We start from the raw sequence: 24,404 nt of genomic DNA, 5'->3' as shown, positions 1-24,404 counted from the left end.
ATAAAATGTAATTTAATGTAGATGTTTAGTGTTTAATAAATGATAATGCATTGTTCAGTATGTTACATTATATTGCAGTACAGTATATTATGTAACATTTACTGCTGTAGTTGTTGCTAAATTGAAAAACATGTAGGCCTAGTTTAGACTCCTATAGGGAAAACTTCCCAGTTGTCATTTGAGCAAAATTTGCACAATTCATTTGTATTAATGCAGAATATAAAGTCAAAGTGCAAAAATAGACATTTTGATTTTTTCAATAAATGTGTTGAAATAATATTTAGTGACATCTAATGGCCAAGATGAGAACATTCATCCAGACCTCAATCTCTTGTTTTGCAGGTTTTTACGGGTTTTACTCGTTTACATAAAAGCACGTTTCTCTAGAATTCACAGGTATTAGAGACCCACATTTGAAACACACATTAAAACATAAGTCAGCAAACATGAATTTCTGGTTCAATAATTCAGCATTTCCTAAAAATAGAGTCTAGATAAAACATATATGCGCTAAAAACGTTGCTAATTAAATATATCATCAATGTCGCTACAACATTTCCTTTACAATGTAAGTGTAGGGTTAAACAGCAGCACACTATCGATTTGTTATATGATTTAAACACAGAAAACAGAAGTGTTTGCCAAACTTGGAGTGCGCAGACCGGTCGCATTGTGACATCAAAGTTCCGCGAGAGATTTTGAAAAGATCTCGTGGTACTTTGATGTCATCCGCGGATCAGTCTGCGCAGCGCAGCGCCGCATAAAGGCAAACACACCATCCGTTTCAAGCTTATAAGACAGGCGTCTGATGATTGGGCAGTTTACGGTGCGCGTTCCTTCAGTTTTCAGGCATTTTGTACGTCTTGTACGTGCGCGCACTCGACCAGTTTGGGTAAAAGTAACTGAGCTGGAATGAATACAAACACTATAGGAATTAATTGCTAACATCTCAATGAATTTTCAAAGGTAAATTCATATCTGATACATTTAGCATACGCAATAAACAACTGTCATCCTTCCAGTCGCTTTAATTAAGATAATAATTGGCTTGTCATGTTTTTCTTTTTTCCAAAACATAGTTGTATCCCCTCGGAACGGTTTAGCTAGTCAGCTGGTGCAGCATTAGCAGGTTGGCTAGCTCTGCTGTGCTAAGTGGAAATGTTAGAGGTTTGGCGTGAAGTTTCATCTGATAAATGTTGTTATAATGATGCCGTGTCTTATTTATATTTGCCAGTTTTGTATTTCTTACAAAAAACTAGAAAGTGTATTACAGGCAGTAGAAAATGAAGAGTACTTGTTAGCCTTCACCTAGCATTAGCGAGCTATGGTAATCTAGCGAAGAGTTACCTTCTCCTAGAATATTTATCTTTCAGTGTTTTTGTCTTATTATTTCTTCTTGTTTTATTTATTACTCAAAAATTTCATTTAAAGATAACATTTTATTCTTATAGCATTTCATTTGAGTGTCATTCTGTCATAGATGCAGTACAGTAGCTGGTTAGCTCAGATCTAATCTATTTCCAGTCTACAAGCCTTTCTGTAAATTTTGATATATTTGCTGGATTGTAATGGTTTGCAGTTCACACTAATACAAGTTGGCAAATGAAATTGTGCATGTTTAGGGGCATATTGTGATTGTGGATGAGAGTGAACCAGTAAACCACTGTAGTTTAACCAGAGGCCTGGTTTAGGGTACATTTTGCAAGCTGGTAAAAGGGTTCAACCAGACAAGATACATTACACCAACGTACATGAGCCTGTTGTAGTTTTTTATGGTAATCGTATCTGTGATATATAATGCACAAAACAGTCAAATACTTGTCTAGGTTGGTATGACAGTCACAGTATTTCAAACACTTGTCCAAGCTCGAGTACTTGCTTTTGTATGTGCAATGCATAGATGTAATCTTTTCTCTTTTTTGCATTCATAGGTCCATCCAGCGGATAAGAGAGCATTTGTGTTTGGAGAAAGACCTGGTGACAACACAACTGAAATGAGCAAGAAACCCCCAAACCGCCCGGGGATCAATTTTGAAGTTGGAGCCAGGGTGGAAGCCCAGGACTATCTTCAGAAATGGTACAAATTCATTTCAAAAAAGCTACATCAACAATACATTTTAGTAAAACCACTAGCATGTCATTTGTTATAAACAAACATGAGTAACATAGCCTGTTTTTAGGCCATGTTTTTAATAGAGGTGTTAAGGAAATTTTCAGTGTTCTGTGATTCTGTTTTGTTTTATTGCTATAGCTGTGTATACATACATGATCCACATTGAATGGTTTCTTTGCAGGTACCCTTCTCGTATTGAGAAGATTGATTATGATGAGGGAAAGATGCTTGTGCATTTTGACCGTTGGAGCCATAGGTACGATGAATGGATTCTCTGGGACAGCAACAGACTTCGCCCATTAGAGAGACATGTCCTACGAAAAGAGGGTCTAAAAGAAGAGGAGATGTCTGTATGTGTAACTGTACTGTAAAGATACATTTACAAGTCAGATTCATTCTTTAGTCCAAAATTTTTAATGACTGTGCAAGCATGAGAAATGCAGGGAACAATTTACCATCATATAGTGTAGATCAAAGTGTGTAGACGTTTTCAGCTACTCGGATGAAATGAAAGATTAGTGGTTGATTAATTCTTGTCTTACAAACATTTCTGCCAGGAGAGTCTCAGCGAGATGAGAACATCTCGCCTTCGTGAGCTTCCTGGAAGTACAGAGAGCACAGAGGACCAAAAAGACTTACCACAGCAGAGACAAGTACATAACTCAATTGCCCATCTGCCTTGATCTGGCTCTCTCAGCACCTTGTCCCATCATTGTTTGGGTTTTTTCTCCATTTGCATAGACACTTCATATCAATTTTTTATTAGGGCACAAGCCAATTCATCAAAAATACACTTAATTTGAAACTTTGGACTTTGAAAAAGCATGGTCTTTTGGACCTTAACTGTGTATTTTTAATACAATCATGTGTTTGGTGTTAATACATTAGCAGGGAAAGCTGCATCTCCTTTGCTGCTAAACATTAAAACAATCATGAGGAATTAATTTGGGTGAAAATACAAATAAAGAATAAGTACTCACTATAGTTCTTAAAAAAAAATTTTTTTTTAAATGGCATTGTGAAGAGAGTTACATGTGCTAAATGAAATGATTAGTTTTCCTAGCTCATTAGTTTGTTCCATTCATTTAATCATAGCACATCCCATTGTTTGTATATAAGCTTAGTGTACCAATTGCAAATTAACTAAAGGTTAAAATGTACTACATAATTGTTGCTGATGTTCTGGTGAAACTAATGTATTATAACCGAATGCGTTTCTGTTTTATTTTTGTTTTATAGGAATTGAGAGATGGTGAGGAAGTGCTTGCTCGATGGACAGATTGCCGCTATTACCCTGCCAAAATTGAAAGTATCAACAAGGAAGGTAAGATCACACCCTGTCACGCTCAGCCCTGGTTACTTTCCATGACCCTGGAGGATGAAAACACACATTAGTTGTTTGTGTTCAAGTACAAAAATAAGTTGATGGATGATACCTTTATGTTTATTGCTTATTCACATACACTCTATAATTGTTTGGTATTATTTCTAACCCATTATGGGTAAATATTGGACAGAACACGTGCTGGGTTAAAAATTAACATTTATTTTAACCCAACTGCTGGGCTATTATACCCCATGGTTGCATAACAACAACCCAACATTGGGTCATTTCCAACCCAGCACGTGTTCCGTCCAATATTTACCCATTATGGGTCAAAAATAACCCCGCCATCTCTAGAGTGTAGGACTGTTATTACAATAAATCCGTTGAAATATTTTTCTAAATGCAATACTTGCAAAAATGCAGATTATGTATACAAAGCAGAGAACAGGAGTTAATTTTGTGTGCTCTTATGTTTTCCTATAGGCACTTACACGGTACAGTTTTATGATGGAGTCGTTCGATGTGTGAAAAGAATCCATATCAAGTCCATGCCTGAAGATGCGAAAGGACAAGTAAGTTTTTCAAGGACTGTCCGAGGCTTGGGTCAATGAAACTTTTGGACTTGCGTTGCTTTTCACTCAGCCTGATGAATATTGTGTTACTTGCAGCATTTAGCATGCTGTAGTTAAGTGTATATCTAAGTGTGGCCCTCTGCAGTGTTGTCCTTGATCTCTTCCTCTCTTTCAGAAGGTAAAATGCATGGGGTCAATCCCGAATAATATTTGAAGACACAAGCAGCAGGTCCACACAGCTTACAGTTGCTTGAAGAGTCTTTGTGCCAGTCAGGCAGCTCAGGGATGCCAAAAAATTTTATTCAATTTCTTCAGTTCCCTTTATTTAACTAAACTTCTTGCATGCTAGCCGTGACCAGATGTGTGATTTTGTGTCAAATGTGTCAGTTGTGACTCATCATGCATTGTTTGTGCTCAAGCAGGACTGGATTGCTCTGGTAAAGGCTGCTTCGGCCGCAGCCAAAAGTAAAGGAGGGAGCCGCCCGCGCACAAGCGCCAACAGCAACAAGGACCGGGATGACAGGAGGGATCTGCGGTCGGATGAAGAGGATGATGATGATGACGATGATGATGATACTGAATCAGAGAAACTCGGTATGTAAAACTAAATCTACACCTGCAAATCTCTCTAGAACAAATTTAATTATTTGCAAAGCTTTCTGGCATCAAACGAATTGTTTTGTGACTACATTTATGCTATACATTAACTACTGTTTCTTACTTTAAGCAGCAGACCTGGAGTCAGAAGAAGAGGACCGTAAACCGAATGCCGAAGAACTTGAATCAGCTACAACAAAAAGAAGAAGCAGAAGACAAGGCAGTTTATGCAGCAGTAAAAGGACTCGTCTCAGTAAAGGGGCAGGTAAACATTAGCAGTGTCTACCACACACCCTGCATTATTTTAATGCTGGACATGCAGTCATCATTTATTAAATCTATGTAATTCTTATGTGTTGTTTCCTCTTTTTATTTACACTCAAGGTGAGACTGAATCTGAATGCAAAGCTGAGTCAAACGATCTTCCAGTGACCTCACAACAGGTACTGATATACTGTTATCAACCTGATGTTTATTAGCATATTATCACAGTACACTCCCAGTCCTTTACCTCTCTGCCTTTCAGGAAGTGTCAGGGCCGGAGGGTAGTCCAGTTGAGGAGGGGTCACAGTCCATCAGCGCTCAGAAACCCCCAGCACCTCTCTCTACCGCCTCCCCCTGCAAGTCCCGCTCCAGAAGACTGAAACACGACTCTGGAGAGTCCAGCTCTAGCAGTCACAACACAACTACAGCCCCCGAACCCAGTCCTTCATCAAGTTCGACACACACACTTCCAGGCAGCACACACAATGGTGGGTCAACCAACTTGATCTGATTTTAGCGTGTTGGAAATTGGGCAATTGCAGCAAAATGTTGGTCATTTTTCGACCCATAAAGCCAACATTTTGATCAATTATGCATATTTGAAAAAGTCCTTTCTCTTTATAGCCCCTCCCAGTTCCCCCCAGAGAAGGAGGCGATCTCAGCGTCTAGCGACATGCTCTGATCAGACCTGCTCCACCTCACCACACATGAGAGATTCCAGCACCCTCCCTCCACCTCCAGATTGCACTCAGAAAGTTGATGAAGACACAAGCTCACATAAATGGACCATTGTTTAAGTTTTTTCTGATTTCAAGCTCTGCTTATGTAGTTAGAACTAGATTTTGCATATAAACATGGCTTGCAAATGTATATTTGGTCCCACAAACCTATGTTGAATTTAGAATTACATTTCAGAAACCAAGGAATACAATAAATTGTGGCTAATAGAGTGGATGGATATATGGGTGATTCTCACGAAATCCAGACTTAAAAGGTGTCCACCATTTTTAAAAAGCCCTTGAAGCAAATTTTTTTTGCCCATATACAATTAAGGTCTGAACTTACTATAAGCATTATTTATAGAGGTTTAAAAAATATTTCCTATAGAATTATTTACATTTTTAGATTATCAATTAAAAAAATTATCATTACTGCAACATGATATTACATTAAATATATGCATGTACTAACTTATGTTTCGGTAATGAGAACTAAAAAGTTGTCTGTACTATGACAAACAAAATTTCAACTTTTATCTTGAAAGAAAACAAAAGAACTGCTTACCTGGTAGCCATCTTGAGTGTCACAGTCAATTATGTCCCTTCCAACAATTTTGTTTGAAAATGTTAGTTCTTTGAGGGCTTAAACTGATTGAAAATTGTTGCGGAGGATGAGAAAATTGGATACATTTATATTCCTTATTATTCTCTACATTTACCAATTATCACCAAAACCTTTTCTTTACTTTAATTGTATATAGTATAACATGCACTGAAGCTTTTTATTTTTTAGATTTTTTAATTATAAATATTTCCATGTCAAAGAACCCAAATCCAGTCATGGAAATGTTGCGGTAATGAACTAAATGTGTAAAAAACAACAAAATTGGTTTGTATGATGTCATTTGTTATCATGTGCAAAATAGTACATGAAGAGATGTTTGTAACTGTATGCTTCTTATTTGATACTATTACTTTGCATTTACTTTTTTATAAAATGTTTCATGACACCTCATAAGTCTAATTTTGCGAGAAACACCCACATGTTTAAATTATATAATTGTGTTCTGGTATATTTGGATCATGCATGTTATATGCTCCTTGTAGATGAAGACATCAGCACTGTAGTTAAAACAGAAGTGTCTTCACAAAAGCCAGTTACAGAAAGCCCATCCGTAGCTCCTCCCACTGGCAGTGCTCAGTCACCAATCACAGAGAAGGACAAGATGACTGACGTTTTGCCTTGTAATCAAACAACGCTTGGAGAAAACTCACCTTCTGTAGTGACCGGTAAGTTATCCTTGAAAAAAAGTTTCGATAGTTTTTCCGAGAATCCTTTTGAAGGGCTAAAGTTGATACTGTAACCATAGTTGCACATCAGGGTGTATGAAAATATCAACAGTAGATTTAAAAGTTGTAATAATTTCATGTCACTGGCCTTTTATGGCAACACAATTTATTTTCTATTATTTTATGTGCAGTTGCTGGTCCAAAAGTTCCCTACCGGACACCTAAAGCCAACAAACATGCAAGAGAGCCAATTATGAATCACCTTCTGACCTCTGTACACTTGATATCTACAATCATCAGTGTATGTATAAATAATTTCTTTTTCCTTCTTAGTTATGAACAACAAGAGGTCTGATGACCCTTCGGCTGCTTCCAAAGAGTGTCTGATAGACCTGGATCATAATAAATTTAAATGTAAAGTCCCTGGCTGCTCCAAGGCCTTCCGGAAAGCAAAGCTGCTGGACTATCACCTGAAGTACTATCACAACACAGAGAAGGAGATGGATGGCGAGGTGGGATCACCAGATAGGATGGGCCGCACCAGAGCCACATCTGCTTCCATGCCTACGAGCACTCTGTCGGAAATCCCAGACAACAAAAGACGCAGGACCGTCTCTACTTCTTCCTGTAGGTTTCCTTATAGTTGTGTCTGCTTTTATTTAGTGCTGTTAAGTATAAGTAATGTTTTGTTGTAGGTAAACATGTTATTAGAGTAAGAATATTATGTTTTCTGTCACAGCTCTCTCCTCTCAGGGCTTTATGCTTCAGATGGACCACGCTGGCTGTGTGAGGCCTAAGTTTTGCAAGAAGAAGCGTTCTTCGGCCTCAATCAGTTCAGACAGTACAGAGGTCTCCCTGCCACCTCCAACCTTTGATAACCTCCATGACAAGATTCTGAAGAAAGACAAGCACCTGGATGCAGGTGAACTAATTCTGCAGAGTGGAAATTATGATAAAAGGATGATATGGATTTTTCTTTTATTCTTTATCATACTTAACCTAGTTTTTTTATTATGTCAGCAGGGCTTTGTATAAAGACTGAACGAAAATTCAAGCTGGAGGATAAATGTCAATTGTTTGGTGAGTTTACTGAAGATTCAAGGTTGTATTTGTCACACACAGTTATACCACATGTTTGATTCCTTTCTTTTAATAGGTAAAAAGAGAGATAAAGACAGAAGGGACAGAAAAGACAAGGACCTTTTCAGAATTAAACAGAAGAAAAAGAAAAAAAAGAAGAAGAAATCAAAACAGCATTGTAAGTTTGTTGTCTCTGGAAAGCATTTGTGTAGAACAAGCTGTCTTTCAATATTTTACTATGTTTTTACCTTAACTTAGATAAATTAATACATACCTATCTATTTTCAATATGTGTACTTTTAATCTTTGTAATGTACAGTGCTTCTTGGATGTGTTAGCATTTAGCCTAGCCCCATTCATTCCTATGGCTCCAAACAAAAGTTTTATTTTGTGCCACCATACTTACTCGTGTAAAAGTCTTTGTGTTTGGTGGCTTCTAAATCTATCCCTGTTTGGAGCCATAGGAATGAATAAATGCTAACACACTCACGAGTTGCTGAACAAAGATTATAAGTGCACGGATTGAAAAAGATGGGTATGTATTTATTTGTCTAAGTTGAGGTAAGAACATAGTAAAATATTGAAAAACTGTGTTTTCCTTTAATCGATGACTGTTAAAAACAAGAATTTAACATAAATTTATTTAATTAATTTTAAACATTTCTAAAATATCTCTTTCATTGTTTGATTGGCACTCTATGTAAATATTGTTCAATATCATATTTTCATCTGTCTGCTCAGGTTTCTCTGACTTGGAAGAGATGTCATTGACTTACCTGGACCGACCGTCTTCCCCGCTACGTCGCACTTCCTCCAGTGCCTTCACCAAGCACAGCACCTTCCAATACCCTCGTGCCATTTTGTCTGTGGACCTCACCGGGGAGAGTGAGTTTTCAGTCTTCTCTGCGATGTGTTCTCATTTTAGCTAAAACATTTTGTAATTTATATTTCATCCACAGTCCTGGAGAGGTTTTTTTTGTTATGTGGGAGAACTGTGATTCAGTTACGTTTTATTTATATAGCGCTTTTCATAATTGTTAATTGTGGCAAAGATTAAACTGTACTAGCGAGCATAGTAATAATGTAATAATTATATTGAGGATATAGTATATATTAGATACTATTTTACACAATTTTATGGGAAGAAAAACATTTAAAATTTTATATATATATATTGTGTATAGACTGTATATATACATACCGTACACGGATAAGCAGATTAAACGGGGGCAGCCGGTGGTCTTTGGTCAGACATCTGCTGGGCATCACGTTGAAGGAAGGCCAGTAGATCAGCGGTGTGATGACCTTCACGTCAGCAGGAACTGGGTCTGTTTGTCTCATTGTTCTCGGGATCGAGGATGAGACGGGGAGAGAGGGAAACAAAAGTGGCCATTTGCATGTAATGAAAGTGTCAGTTGTGGTTTAATATCCACTCAGTTCCTAACAGGCTAACTAAGTACATTTATTAGACAAATTGTATGAATGCTTTGTTAAAGAGAAATGTCTCTGAGTTAATTCAGTTAATCCTTCAGTACCACGTGACAGTCAAATTAATTTTATCTTACTTTCTTAGACCTATCAGACATTGACTTCCTGGAAGACTCGACCACTGAGAGCTTGCTGTTCAGTGGAGATGAGTATAACCAGGATCTAGACTCCATCACCATGGAGGATTTCCAGGATGAAGACGATGAAGGTGCTGATGAAATTGTCCGCTGTATCTGTGAGATGGATGAAGAAAATGGCTTCATGATTCAGGTAGGGTTAATGTTTCCAATGAACTCAATCTGTCTCACGAAAGAGAAGTGTTTTTCCACAGTTTACCTCAGGAAGTTGAGCTGAATGGAGATAATTTATTTACATCGGACTTTAACATGTTTAAGTGATTCTTAGTTATTTTCCTCTAAATCTGTTTTAGTGAATAATAAAAAATAATGGTGTTTCTTATCTTTCTCTTTCTTTTAAGTGCGAGGAGTGTATGTGCTGGCAGCACAGTGTGTGTATGGGGCTTTTGGAGGACAGCATACCAGAGCAATACATTTGTTACATCTGTAGAGACCCTCCAGGTGTGACATAGATCAACATGCACTCACTTGAGTTATTTGGTTTTCATTGTTAATTTCAATCATAAGAAAATCAAAGACCCTTCCATATATAATTTTTTTCTGTTTTCTCAGGTCAAAGGTGGAGCGCCAAATACCGGCATGATAAAGACTGGCTTCAAAAGGGCCACATGTATGGCCTGTCCTTCTTGGCGGAGAACTACTCGCATCAAAACGCCAAAAAGATCGTATCCACACACCAGCTGCTCTCTGATGTTTACAATGTCAAAAACTTGCTCCATGGCCTTCAGCTAAAGATGGACATTTTACAGTAAGAACCACTGTGACCTTCCAAACAGACTTTTGAACTTATTTAAGGAAGCCTCTTTATTTAGGAAACTACTAAAGGTGTCATGATTTCGATTTTAAATCGAAATAGATCGAAATTAAGTCACAACCTCGAAATTCGAATTAAAAAATGGAATCATCGATACTGCCACGTACCCATGTCATGTCCGGCTGGCTTGCCAAGCGGGGGGAAAACATGTTGAGTGCTGCGAGTCAACCTCTGCTAACCTCCTCTAACTTAGCATTTTTTGTTTAAAAAAAAGTAAAAATCGAATCGTGACCTTAGACTTGAAAATGTAATCGAATAGGCTTTATGCCCAGCTGCACTACTTCCTAAACTTCAGCCAGCTCCTTGTTTCCTGTCTGCCATTATTGGACAAACTGATTTATCCAGGTGTGCCTGACCTCAGTAGTCACAAACAAACTGATTAATCCAGGTGTGCCTGCCCTCAGTAGTCACAACAACAATAATCAGACACACCTGGATTAATCAGTTTGTCCAATAATGGCAGACAGGAAACAAGGAGCTGGCTGAAGTTTAGGAAGTAGTGCAGCTGGGCATAAAGCCTATTGAGGATTTGGAGAATCGTGACACCCCTAGAAACTACTATAGTAATTTGGCTCTTGAGTATAATAAAGATTTATTGCGGAGGAGGGTTTAGGGTCAATCTTTCAGTGCTGGTCACATTAAATTTTTTTTAATTAGTGTATTATGATTTCAATGTGTTTTCTATAGCCATCAGAAATTGAATTTACTTTGACATATAAAAGAAATGCAACACCAATAAAACACTTCTTACGTTCTCTCAGGAACAAGCATAACCCAAGTTTGCACTTATGGGCCCGGTCATGGGTGAACTCTGATGAGGACCAGCCTATGGGGGGCGTTCCAGACTGCCTACATTTCAGAGGGCACCTTAACCAGAACTCGAACCCCGAAACCTATATCACCAGTGAGCATAGCTATCAGAAACCTCCCGGTACAGGCCTCGAGCACACATACAGCCCTCAAAGGGATGAACAGGGGACCCATACTCCCTCACACACAATGCAGTTTAATATAAAGGAAGAAGAGGTACGATTAAAAAAAAACTCAAGTCTGCTTAAGTTTTTAGTATCTTAAATGGCTGTTTGAGTTGAATACTTTGTTTGTGTGTAGGTCAACAGTGCCATTGCATTGTCAGACTGTATGAATGACAGCAGCCGGATGTCGATTGAGCAGTCTAGAAACTGCCTGCCGTGGCAGATGAACCTACTTACGCACATAGAGGACATACAGAACCAGCTGTCCGGCCGCATGGACCTCATTGAGAAAGAGCTTGATGGTAAGGGGAACTACACTGGAAATACAGTGTCTGTGATTTCTTTATATTGCATAGTATGTTTAGTAGTCAAGGTACTTTGCTGAAGGGCACACTAGTGAAAGTCTTATTCCTTTCTTTGGAAAACACTAACATAATTATTTGTAAAGGTTTTGGTTCTGATTTTCTCTTTCTGTCTGTTTCTGTGTGAAGTGCTGGAGCGCTGGTTCGACTTTACGGGTGAATTGGAGCCCCCCGACCCCCTGGCCCGACTCCCACAGCTCAAGTGCCGCATCAAACAGCTTCTGACGGATCTAGGAAAGGTGCAGCAAATGAGCACACTCTGTTCTGTGTAATACACAACACACACATTATAGTGCGTGTTTTGAGCTACTGACGCCATCACCTGTTTCTTCACACACATATTCCATGTGTTTGAAGAGACTAAAAGGGATGCTCCTGTTTAGATATGTGTGCAAGCATGGAGTGCTACAGACTGTTTTGCAATGCTTGTCTTTACAAAGCATGCAATAAAAGACAGTTTACACATTGAGGTGTAAAACAGGAAGATGCCGGTCTGTAACTGAGTCTAAACCACATCTGCTTAATGAAGAGTTTGTTTGACTTGAATAGGAAGAGAAAACCTGGCAGGTTAATTCTTTAACATGTTAACAGAAATTTTAAATGGACTGAAGGGGTCATAACATCACACATTTTGGTTTTTAGCCTTTGTGTCGGCTAGATCCCAAGAGCAAATCAAATTCACTGTGCACTAAGCTTATCAAAACACAACGTTTTTACGGATAGCAAGGGGCTTTGGGTGCCAAAGTGGTAAGATGGGATTGTAAAGGCTTCTGCCACCCAAAAGGTGAGCAGTCACTTTGAAGTGCCAAGAGAACAGACCGTTGCAGTCTGTTTTTTTCCAGACACATGCAATTTCGTTGAAGTTTTGGATGTAAGAAATGGATGTTACTTTCTAGACCAGAATAAGTTTCCAGTTGGATGCACTAAAGGTTTAAGGTTCACGATGCCAACAAACTAATAATAGCAACAACTAGGTAGAATTTCATACAGCAATTCGTGTGTAATACTTACTTTAGCATGTTTATTTACAGTCTTGACAAATGCTGTAGTGATTTTCAGGAAAATTAGCTACTCTCTAACGTGGGCCCATTCATTATTTAGCCCAAAAATAGGTGACTCTTCTCACTAAAGTCTGTTTATCATGTTGATATTTTGAGAGTTGCTACCGTGAAGTAAGCTAATCCTGAGATGGATGTACGTGCATATAACAAATCCATTTCGTTAATTTTTTTTTTTTTTTGAAGAAGAAGAAAATATGTATAAACAGTTTTTATAACTGTAAGAAAACAACAAAACCTAAGGCATAGCAGGACAATACTTGAAAATGCCTGTTTAATCTCAGTTTCTATTAATCTGTACAAAAAGTGTTTTAGAATTTAGATTTAAAACTTGAAGTTTGTTTTGATGAGAATACCAGCTGTACATTAAAGAGTTTATTTAAAGACCTGATGTAATTATCTGTATTTACTTCATTAAAAATATTCTTGACAATTTGCATACATGTCGACTTCTTTTTGGTAGTTTTTCGAAAGCAAATTTGTTTCATCGTTGTTTGCAAAGTGCATACTTGATACTACACTAGTGGATCAAATAAGTTCATCAAAGTTGTCCTATAAGACAAAAATTGCTATTGTTAAAATTGTTTAGATAACTTTTATGAAATGTTTTTATCCACTTTTAATGTTGACTTGTATATGGCCTAGTATAATGTTATTTTTGTTAAAGCTCACGTAACACATGCCGTTTCTGCATTTCTGATGTTAATCTGGAGTACCTATAGAGTAGTATTACATCCTTTATATCTCTGAAGAGTCTTTAGTTTAATCAGATTTATAAAAGAAAGATTAGCTTTACCGAATCTTTCACATAACGTACGAAAAAATGAAGAAGGAGGAGTTACTACTGCAGGAGGAGCAAGTAGGAGTCATGCAACACTATACAACTCTTATAACTTATGATTCACTACATGTTCGTGTCATTTATATAATATGCACGTGCGTTTTTTCAACATAAGACAAAAGTCTTACTTACTGCATGCAACTCATGACCCAGTTCGAAAAATCTAGCGCATCAAACACGCGCAAAACTCCACTGCTACCCCAGATTATAAACAATATCCATTGTTTCCATAAGGCTGGCTTTCTTCTCCTTACATCCAAAAACACACTTCTTCTTTCATGCCATTGTTGAGTTTTGAAATTAAACAAAGCTGTGTCGCTTGATGTGATGTTTGCAAGTTCTAGTGTCTCCCGCTGATTGACGGGTGGGCGGGGTTTTTCGGGGAAGTGCCCATATAAAGAAGTAATACGTATAGAAACCCCTGAAACGTCAGCTGGACCCATAATGAAAAAAACTTTACGAAACTTGTACGAACCCTGGCGAAGTGCATTCAGCACAGAAATACTCTGTAACACGCCTAACTGCTTTTTTGACACTTTGCCTACATTTAGCATGAGGAAACAACTCTATAACTGTGTTAATAAGTCAGAATGCTTCAAAATACCATTGAACCTTCCCCTTTAAAGATGGTTTCAGCGGCAAACGGCTTTTGTGGCCCAAACGTAACTTTGGGTAGACTTCCGCATGGAATCAATAACAACAGAGTCGCTCTAGAATAGATTCATTCTAATAAGCAAAATAAATAACAATTAAATTACCTTTAAATCATAGCTAAAGCGTATTAACTACTATGAGCTAACACTACTTTGTAAAATTATACAATGTTAGCTACAGATCCTTGAATTCTTGCTTTGCCGTCAAACCTCTCTTCAAACAGCAATGATCCATGCTCGCCATCTCCCATATCGTCTTTAGGAAACTAAACCATTTTTAGTTTCAACAAGATATTTGCTCCAGATGTCAGTCTAGCCACTAACCAGACCAATAAACAAACCCAGACCAAAAGTTACCTTTGGGCCAGGTGCATAACCGTAACAGCGCGTTAAATATACAAATGTGTTTCACATTACAAAAATGAAGATTTGGCTTTCTTAAGTGTCTTTCTCCAAACAATGCTGCTTTCTCTAAACAATGCTTCTTTTTCCAAAAGCATTCAGGTTGGATGATCTGGCCCTACTTTTCACAGAAGCACTCACAAAAGTTCACGCTTGGCTGCTTACTGTAGAATCCTCCTGATGTTCTTGTTCACTGCTTTGTTCTCTAACCAGGTTGAAGAGGTTTGTGATTTTTATAGTGAAAAACATTAAACAACAGAGAGTGCTGAACAGGTATGACAGTGCACTTCCAATCCATGGTATATAAGATGCTCCAGTCTTGTGGCTTTTGCTAGAAGAGCTCACGCATCCTTAGGAAGATGCACAACCTGGAACAGATGAAGCTTCTCTTTCTAGCGGTAACATTGCTTGGGATTCTCTGTCTGACATGTGGCAAAATCTCAGGTAAGGTCAGACTTCTTGGTAAGCGTAATGTTGATTTTTGGAGAACACTATTGATTATTGCTGAATTTTGATCAAGACTTGCCTGGTCTGCACTTACTATAGAATCATGATCATAAGTTTAGAAACCCTTTTACCTGTTTCTTGTCATCAGAGTACCAGCTGGAGACGGAGATTTTGAGTCAATGTGAGCAGTTAAGGGCTGTTAGTGCAGAACAGAAGCATGAACATGTTCCTCAGTGTTCTGAGGATGGGCGCTTCAGGTACAGTAACTTCACAAAAAGTAGTATTTATACTGTATATTAGTGTTGTAGTCCGAGACCAGTCTCAAGACCACTTTTTTTTAAAGGTCTTGGTCTCATCTTGGAATCGACCGCATTTTTACTCGGCCTCGTCTCGGTCTCAGACAAAGAGGACTCTGAATTTTATTTCAAGACCACAACTGATGGCACATCACAAATTTATTTTTTATCATTAATTTTATGCAGTTTTTTTATGTTTTAAGATACTGTGGTAATACTTGGACATGTACCATGGTAATAATTTGGGTAACAATAGATTTTTTTGTGTGTGTTTTGGTATTGCCTTAAAAGTTACATTTTACAAGACTTTTTTTAAGATGTCAAATCTTTTGAGTCCCCAGAGTACATATGTGAAGTTTTAGTTCAAAATACCATATAGATTATTTATTATAACATGTTAAAATTGACACGTTGTAGGAGTGAGCAAAAATGTGCCGTTTTGGGGTGTGTCCTTTAAAATGCAAATGAGCTGATCTCTGCACTAAATGGCAGTGGCGTGGTTGAATAGTGCAGATTAAGGGGTGTTATTATCCCCTTCTGACATCACAGGGGGTGCCAAATTTCAATGACCTATTTTTTCACATACTTGCAGAAAATGTTTTACCTAAACTAATTTAATGGGTTGATCATTTTCAGATTTTCTAGGTTGATAGAAGCAATGGGGACCCAATTATAGCACTTAAACATAAAAAAGTCAGATTTTCATGATATGTCTCTTTTAATTTCCACAAATTAGAGCATCTTGGCTTTGTGAAATTCCTTGTAGGCATGTTCAGTGTAATCGTGGAGGTGGGGAATGTTGGTGTGTGAACGCAGAAGGGCTGGAGATACCTGGTAGTCGACAAAATGGGTCCACAGTTCATTGTAAGCTCATCTACATTTCCCTTGGTATAAATCACATAGGGGCGGTTTCCCAGACAGAGTTTAGATTAATCCAGGACTAGGCCTTAGTTATTTTAGGACATTTAAGCAGTTTTTACAAACAAACCTTACAAAAACTATACTGGTGTGCATCTTAAGACAAAACAATGGTATATGATATATATTAAAATATGTTAGTAAGGTGTTTTGAAATTAAAGTAGCTCAAACATGCATTTTAGTCTAGGACTAGGATAAGCCCTGTCTGGAAAACCGTCCCACAGAGAAAGAGATTTAACATAAATTTCACATAAACCAACCATGTTACAGAGTTATGCACCTTCATTTTCTGGCACAATAAGCCAGCGAGGCTTTGAAATGAAGGATTGCTATTTTTTTATAGTTTATAAGATCTGTTTAACCTTTAAAGGAGGGAAATACGTGTTTCACCATACTGTTAAATACACCAGAGATGCAGTTACATTCAGTGCACACAATTAAGCAATAATATGTTTACATAATATTTATATATTGTATATATTTATTCAATTGCCATTTCCTGAATTATCCAAATCACTGAAATGTCCACACCCTGTTTCGTCTTGGTTTTGAGGTTTAACCTCATGTCAGCTCCAGAGACAGAAAGCTCCACAGACTGGAGACGGGTCTCTGGTACCTGTGTGCCTGGACTCGGGTGAATATGAGCAGATCCAGTGTGATACATCACGTGCCCAGTGCTGGTGTGTGGACCAAGAGGGCATGGAGATTTATGGAACCAGGCAGAATGGAAAACCCTCAAAGTGTGAGTAAACAGCACTTTGTTACTGAAATGTTTTGTTACCTAAGAGTTTAAAAGAGCCCCTAAATAAAGGTTTTGGCAACTTACTATAATGTATCTGAAACAACTGCCTTAAAAATCCTGAATATGAAATTGCTGGATTGTAAAAAAGAAATGACCCATGACCTCAGGTCCCGGTACTTGTGAGGTGAGACAGCGACGGATCCTTCATGGTGTTGGAGAGCCCTCCCCACCACAGTGCTCAAATGATGGAGGCTTCTTACCTGTGCAGTGCAAGTTTGTCAACACCACTGACCGGATGGTCTTTGATCTGTTACACACCTTTAACAGGTCAGACACCCACAAATAGTTCAGAATAAATGTGTGCCTTAGCAATTAAATAAAGGACAATGTGATTATATCTGAAATTACTGGCAATGCTTCCAAGTCTTATAAGTTTTAATATTGTTTCAAACTTTCTTCAGTTTTCCTGAAATTAAAAACAAACTGGCTAATAAGATTTCAGTTTATCCAGATAATTTTTTATATACATAAGTCCTTTACGATTCCCAATTAAAAATGTTTAGAGTGCAGGAATCATTCAGTGTAATTCATGTTTTACCACTAGATAGAAGTACAGCATCATTTATAAGACATGTGTTGATGAACATTTTCCTTCTGATAAATGTGTGATCCTGTCTGTAAAAGCCCAGCTAAACTAAGATTTGTGATTTACAGTTTTTTACATAAAATCATACTACATTATGTAAAGAACATTCTGTGATAAAAAATCTTTAATATTGATTCAGTAAGGACATGTCAAAGATTGACATCAGTGAGTAATATCAAACTTTGATGCTCCCACTCTTAAAATTAGATTGAGACTTTAGCATGGATTTCACAGACAAGGTCAAATATCTGTTAAATTGAGGTACTAAAAGTTTAATTTAGCCAGGTATTAACTGAGGTACTAAATATTAATCAGGGTATTTTTGTTACTAATCTATCTGACTATTCTAAAATCCTTTAAAAACATTTCCAGTATGAGTACAGTAACTGTCGTCCACTATGTTTTTCATTTTATGCTAAAAGTCTATTTCTCTATTGAAAAAACGCACATCACCACAATATTACGTTATTTTTAAATACAAATTAAATATGTTAAAATGCCATTTTCTTCAAATGGGTCAAATGACATTTTAACAGTTTTTTTATGTGCTGTCATTTAAATCCTGGATGGGACTAATATTGTTGTGTTAGGGTGGTTGGGGTGATAATATAGGCCTAGTGACCTATTTTTCAGGGAAATCAAGCTGTGGATGAACATTTCAACATAACTTTAATCCAAAGTTCCTTTTTTTAACAGAAAGCCAGATTTGTTCCAGACATTCAGTGGTTTCAGAAAAGCTTTCCCAGAGGTCTCTAGTTATTGTTTCTGTGCAGACAGTCGTGGAAGAGAGATGCCAAACACAGGTAATAAACACATCTCATGATGAATATGAATTAGTTCAATATGAATCAAGGTACTATCAGTCACCATACTGCATTGCAGGGTACTTTACATCATATAAGTGGGGGTTTCGCTGATTATGGTTGGTCTACAATAAGTGTCCTTAAAGGGACACTCCACTTTTTTTGAAAATATGCTCAGGCACGATGCTAATAGATTAATCAGATTCTATGAATTGTGCTAAGCTATGCTAAAAGTGGTACCGCCAGACCCGGAGATCAGCTGAATGAATTCCAAAATGGTAAGGGGGCATGCACACAAACGCTTTTACGCCCGCGGACGGTGCATGTTTTCAATTCATTTCAATGGAAACTCTGCGTTTTTCAAATAAGCCAACAGCTAGCGTTTTTTTTCGTGCTGAAAACCGGCGCTCGGCGTTTTTCCACGCTCGGCGCTGAGCACCGAGAGTTGAAAAATGTTCAACTTTGGAAGAAAAGCTCCGCTCGTCAATGTCAGTTCTCACACGGCCGTCCAATCACAGTGGAGGTGGGGCGGGACAAGAATCACAGCAACCAACCGTCTCACAGCTGACGTATCAGAGCTACCAAAGCGTTTAGCTGAAGAAAGCTGGCACTCAGCTGAAAAACAGCTGGCATTGGGCGTTGTCCAGGCGTTTTCAGCCGTGTTTAAAAGTTTTGGTGTGCACAACCCCTAAGAATCAGATGTTTAACTCTAGGGGAGCTGGGGAATGGGCCTATTTTCAAAAAAAGTGGAATGTCCCTTTAAGGTCACTGCAGTTTGCAATGTCCTAATGCTTAAATGGATAAATGAGTAAACATTAAATGATCTGTCCTGTCAAACCGAAAAGATGTTAATTGGGCAAAAAATTATCAAACTAAATGTATAAAAACCTTGATAAAGAACCGAAAATATCTACATTAATGGTGGTTAGACGGCTTTGTTTGTAGTAAACCAGTAACAGTCTCTATGGTTTGGCTAGTTGGCTTGCGCTGATCTATTTCCTATGCTGTATTGTAGAATCATTTCTGGTATAATTTTCTGTCTTTTAGGTGTGGAGTTGCTGTTGGATGAGGTGTATGACACAGCGTTTTCAGGCCAGAATGTAGAAAACACATTTTCAGAGTCAAACATGTATCGAATCCTACAGCGTCGCTATCTTGCTGTCCAGCTGTCTGTTAGCGGGAGATTTAGATGTATGTATACATAATATATTTATCTTAATAAATGTGACCCAGACTTTGAAAACCCAACTAAAGTCATTTTTAGTGATTTACTGTTTGCTACATAAAATCATTCTACATAATGTAAAGAACATTCTAGTATAATCATAAAATGTACTTTAATATTAACTGAGTAAGGTCTCAAGTCAATGTGAAAGCAATGATTGAAATCAAACTCTGATGCTCCTCATCTCATAATTTGATTATGAGACTTCAGCCTGGATTTTCACAGACAGGGCCACAAATAGGCACCGCTATAATGATGTATTGGTAAAAGATGGTTCCATTCACATATAAGGATAGAAAATTGGGATATAGTACTAGAACCTACATTCACAATCAGTTGAAATCAACTAGCGCCTCTGTGTAATAATACTGAGTTTATTTCTTATGTTTTTGGAAGGTCCCACCCCATGTGAAAGTGAACGTGCATCCTCTGCTCAGGCTGGGAATTTTTTCGTACCCTCCTGTACTGATACTGGAGATTATGTGCCGACCCAGTGCCAAGCCGGTGGTCAGTGCTGGTGTGTAGACGCTGAGGGCAAAGAGATCTTTGGTACACGCCAGTATGGAGTACCAGAGTGTAGTGAGTGTGGTCTTTATTACATTTTTTTATCAGATTTAGACATATTGTGTGTGTGTACTTATTGAATATTGAATAAACATGACTTATATTTTGCAATGATGCCCCCTTTTTAATATTTTTGTTAACCATGAAACTTTGATGTCATCAATCGATGTGAGTTTGTCATGTACAGGTTGTCTAATACTATAAGTCTGTTAATGTATAAAGTAATCCAATTAATTCAACCTAGCTGTAAGTATATCTGATATTTCCTTATTCATGTTTTTCCTTGCATGCTAAAGCCATTGGGTAATTTTACAATCATTGTGATCTTTATTTTATCGAAGTTTATATGAGTGATATTACTGAGCAAGATACTGATAAACCAAAAGCATTGAAAATAGATACTCTCTTGAGTAGAAGAGTTATGTATGTCAGCAATGATTAATGTTGTGATTCCTGTTTGTTTAGGCAGTGGAGTAAAAAACTGCCCATCTGAGAGAAGACAAGCCCTTTCCAGGCTCTTTAATGGCCCCGCTGGAGACAACGTGTTCTCATTTTCCAAAGAAAACCGTTCACTTCTCGGTTCATGTAGCCCAGAATTCCAGGAGCTTTTAGCCAACTCTGGTCTTTTGCAATCCTTGCCAGAGTTAGCGAGTCCAAATGTTGGAGACATCCTGGCGGAGGTCCTCCAAGGAATGTTTCCCTCTGGAGCTCTTGCCCTAAAAGCACTTGCTCTTGCCCCCAATCCCAAGAGACTCCAGGAGAATCTTTTTGGAGGAAAATTCCTAAAGAACGCTGGCAATTTCAACTTCACTGGCACTCTTGGCACCAGAGGTACATTGAGTTTCACTCAAGTTTTCAGTCAAATAGGTCTGACGCAAGTTGCAAAAGACTTTGCGCTGTTGGCGAAGACCTTCTCGGACAACTCCGCTAGCCTAAATCTAGACCGAGAGATCTCTGATGCCTTCGGTCGTTCTGTGAACCTGAAAAACAACCAAGAAGTGATCAAACTTGTTTCACTCACTCTTGAGAATCAGCATTTTCTAACAACCCTTCGAGACGCCATCAAACAACTCAAGGCAGAAGAAAACACTCAGTTAGGTCAACTATTTCGTGCCATCTTCAAAAAATCCCAATCAGATCTTTGTAAATCTGTCTCATCCACCTTGACTCCATATGTGCCCCAGTGCACCAAGGAAGGCCGATACCAGGAAGTTCAGTGTCAGGGCTCAGAGTGTTGGTGTGTGGATTCTCGTGGCATGGAGATAATGGGTTCTCGCTCCACCGGGCACAGACGGAGATGCCCGTCCCAATGTGAGAAGGAACGTCAAATGGCAATTGCAGTCAAAGCCAGCAGTTCTGCAGGCTCTGAGGTTTTCATACCTAAATGTGAGAGCGGTGGTGCTTACGTAGCACAGCAGTGCGTTGGGAAGAGCTGCTTCTGTGTGGACCAATCTGGCGCAAAACTCAATATTTCAGGAAGTCCAGGAACTTCCCTTCAATGTGAGTCAGACATTAAACCCAGATGTTTTAATTACAGACCCAAAACACGCATACAGATGAAATGTATACCTCATTTGCACTGTAAGACAAAAGCATGTACACTTTCGAATCATCAACCTGGCAATGAATGACTGTACATATTAAAGGAACAGTATGTAGGATTGTGGCCAAAACTGGTATTGCAATCACAAAACTTGTGGCTAAAACTGGTACTGCAATTACACAACTGGTGGCCAATACACAAAATGACAACATAAACATTAGTTGAGGGCTACAACTCCACTTTTTAAATGACAATATCCTGACCAGACCACTGTTGTCACTGATATAAGTATTTGAAATGAAAATTATTTTTTAATGTCTAGTGACATATCAGGGCCATTTTAAGAGTAATTGATATTAAATTCTTACATACTGTTCCTTTAAACCGAGGCGGTAAATAATAATGTTTATGATACAAATAGAAATATTACACACTTCACCTTAAAGTGCTTCCTATTTCGACGACTTGTTACTTGCTTTAGATTTATTTTACACATAAAACTGTAGGTTTACAATTTCCTTCGCTTCCTTAGTATAGCTGACATAAATCACATTCTGTAGTCCCACTCCAGCCAAGCATTCCAAGCTCTTCTAATGTCACAATTATGCAGTGACTGTACCAGTTGGCTTGGAATCAAAAGTTAAACTATTAAATTTGAATGTTTGCTCTATTTTAATAATAATATCCTATAATATTTTTCTTCTGAAGGTCCCACAAGCTGTCAGGCCACAGCAACCCAGCAGTTCCTGACCATAGTTCGCTCCGTTCTGTCTGATCCATCTTCTGTATCCCAGCTCTCTGAAGTTTACATACCTCGTTGTGGATATGATGGCAGCTGGCACCAAATTCAATGTGACGGACCCCCAGAACAAGCGTTTGAGTTCTACCGCGAGTGGATCCAGATCAATGGCGGAAAAGACCTCCCTGTTTCAGAAGTTCTTGGAATTATACGATCATATGCAAGAAATTCAGAAGCAATGGCGACATTCCGAGGTTTCCTATCTGAATTATTCAAAGCTGGGCACCACAAAGTATTCCCAGCCCTGGTGAGGTTTGAAAAGATCTCTGATATTCCATCTGAAGTGTTAGATGGAAACGTTGAGGTTATATCTGGACCATCAGTTTTCCTGAACCCATTATCTCTATGGAGGATAATCAGAGGTGATTCTGGTTATCCAGGACCAATATCAGACTTTAGTGTTCCTCTTGGAAGCTTCCATCTGCGTCAGTGTTGGTGCGTTAACCAACAAGGGAACATGGTAGCAGGCAGCAAAGCTCCTCTTGGGCAAATTCCCAAATGTGAGTTACGCTATAATAACTTATGTTCCATCATATCTGCCACACATTTTTAGTTATTTCCTTATAATTTATATGAATCCTCTTAAGTGTTCTGATTTCTTTCCTGTGGCTTTTCAGGTCCAGGCAAATGTTCTGTGGTTCACAGCGAGGTCTCTGAATTCCTGAAACAGGCCGAGGAGCTCATCTCGCTTTCCAACAGCTCACATGTGCCCGTGGGTTACGGGTTTCTCCTGGCTGAGAGTGTTTATTTGAGCCCTGAGGAGCTGGAGCAGATGCGTTCCTCAAAGTTCTCCATCAGTCAGTCTCTGCTGAGCAACACAGACTCAGCGCTGAGACTTGCTGCTTACTCCAGTAAATAAAATGTTGTTATATACTTAAGGTTTAAAGATGTATATCTATACACTTGTATTAGTTCAATAATGTAAGAATTGAATATGCTTTAATGTTTCGACAGCCCTACATTTCTACTGGCAGAGCAAACTGATGAGCAGTGAGATAGACAGACAGAGTTTAGCGCTGGGCTACCAACCCTACATCCCACAGTGTGATGCTTACGGCCAATGGCTGCCCAGCCAGTGCTACCCCAGCACAGGTCACACATACTTTACCAAGCATGCTTTATATGAAAGAATTTATGTTTGTCTTGCATAAGTCTTGTAAAAAAAAAATTGGCCACTAAATGGGCCATGTAAGGCAATTGCCAACTTTTGCGCATGCACACTAGCTAAAGCAACCATGATAAAGGCGTTTTTAGTGCAATTTGAGGTTGAGGAACAAAAGTTATGCTGCAGTTGATGTTTATTTGGTTTATTTGTTATAAAGGATTCATCCATTTTCTTAAAAAAAATCCAGATAATTTACTCACCACCATGTCATCCAAAATGTTGATGTCTTTCTTTGTGTAGTCGAGAAGAAATTATGTTTTTTGAGGAAAACATTACAGGATTTTTTACATTTTAATGGACTTTAATGGACCCCAACACTTAACAGTTTAAATGTAGTTTAAAATTGCCGTTTCAAAGGACTCTAAACAATCTCAAACGAGGCGTAAGGGTCTTATCTAGTGAAACGATTGTCATTTTTGGCAAGAAAAATAAAAAATATATATATAATATGCACTTTTAAACCACAACTTCTCGTCGTCTTCCGGTCCTGGGACGCGCCAGCGCGACCTCACGCAATTGCGCAATGACATCGAAAGGTCACGTGTTACATATATGAAACGCACA

At 38.3% G+C, this 24,404-nt stretch overlaps 2 protein-coding genes across 5 annotated transcripts in view; both read left to right on the top strand.

Moving 5' to 3' along the window:
• Nucleotides 1-1,074: 1,074 nt before the first annotated feature.
• On the top strand, nucleotides 1,075-13,232 carry phf20l1 (PHD finger protein 20 like 1). The gene is made up of 24 exons (XM_073872246.1): nucleotides 1,075-1,167; nucleotides 1,932-2,077; nucleotides 2,295-2,463; nucleotides 2,671-2,766; nucleotides 3,353-3,437; nucleotides 3,924-4,012; nucleotides 4,432-4,606; nucleotides 4,740-4,874; nucleotides 4,994-5,052; nucleotides 5,136-5,361; nucleotides 5,498-5,641; nucleotides 6,709-6,882; nucleotides 7,074-7,140; nucleotides 7,223-7,509; nucleotides 7,622-7,804; nucleotides 7,906-7,962; nucleotides 8,039-8,140; nucleotides 8,704-8,847; nucleotides 9,536-9,720; nucleotides 9,929-10,028; nucleotides 10,140-10,335; nucleotides 11,163-11,427; nucleotides 11,512-11,677; nucleotides 11,867-13,232. Exons 1-24 carry the CDS (start codon nucleotides 1,159-1,161, stop codon nucleotides 12,007-12,009), a joined length of 3,402 nt encoding a protein of 1,133 aa, XP_073728347.1. The 5' UTR covers nucleotides 1,075-1,158; the 3' UTR covers nucleotides 12,010-13,232.
• A 1,767-nt stretch (nucleotides 13,233-14,999) lies between these two features.
• tg (thyroglobulin) overlaps nucleotides 15,000-24,404 on the top strand; it is a 50,167-nt gene continuing 40,762 nt past the window's right edge. For all 4 annotated transcript variants that reach the window (XM_055210372.2, XM_055210371.2, XM_073872245.1 and 1 more), the window contains exons 1-12: nucleotides 15,000-15,135; nucleotides 15,287-15,395; nucleotides 16,201-16,298; nucleotides 16,907-17,095; nucleotides 17,263-17,422; nucleotides 18,438-18,544; nucleotides 19,592-19,735; nucleotides 20,166-20,348; nucleotides 20,799-21,833; nucleotides 22,585-23,175; nucleotides 23,293-23,526; nucleotides 23,630-23,767. In XM_055210372.2, the coding sequence (XP_055066347.2) occupies nucleotides 15,051-15,135; nucleotides 15,287-15,395; nucleotides 16,201-16,298; nucleotides 16,907-17,095; nucleotides 17,263-17,422; nucleotides 18,438-18,544; nucleotides 19,592-19,735; nucleotides 20,166-20,348; nucleotides 20,799-21,833; nucleotides 22,585-23,175; nucleotides 23,293-23,526; nucleotides 23,630-23,767 (3,073 nt within the window). In that variant the 5' untranslated portion in view covers nucleotides 15,000-15,050. The remainder of the gene's footprint in view (nucleotides 15,136-15,286; nucleotides 15,396-16,200; nucleotides 16,299-16,906; nucleotides 17,096-17,262; nucleotides 17,423-18,437; nucleotides 18,545-19,591; nucleotides 19,736-20,165; nucleotides 20,349-20,798; nucleotides 21,834-22,584; nucleotides 23,176-23,292; nucleotides 23,527-23,629; nucleotides 23,768-24,404) is intronic.

The sequence above is a fragment of the Misgurnus anguillicaudatus genome, chromosome 10, assembly GCF_027580225.2.
Source record: "Misgurnus anguillicaudatus chromosome 10, ASM2758022v2, whole genome shotgun sequence".
In the NCBI taxonomy this organism is placed as follows: Eukaryota; Metazoa; Chordata; class Actinopteri; order Cypriniformes; family Cobitidae; genus Misgurnus; species Misgurnus anguillicaudatus.
Note: the sequence above shows the minus strand (reverse complement) of the source record. Positions and strands in the feature narration are given on the sequence as shown.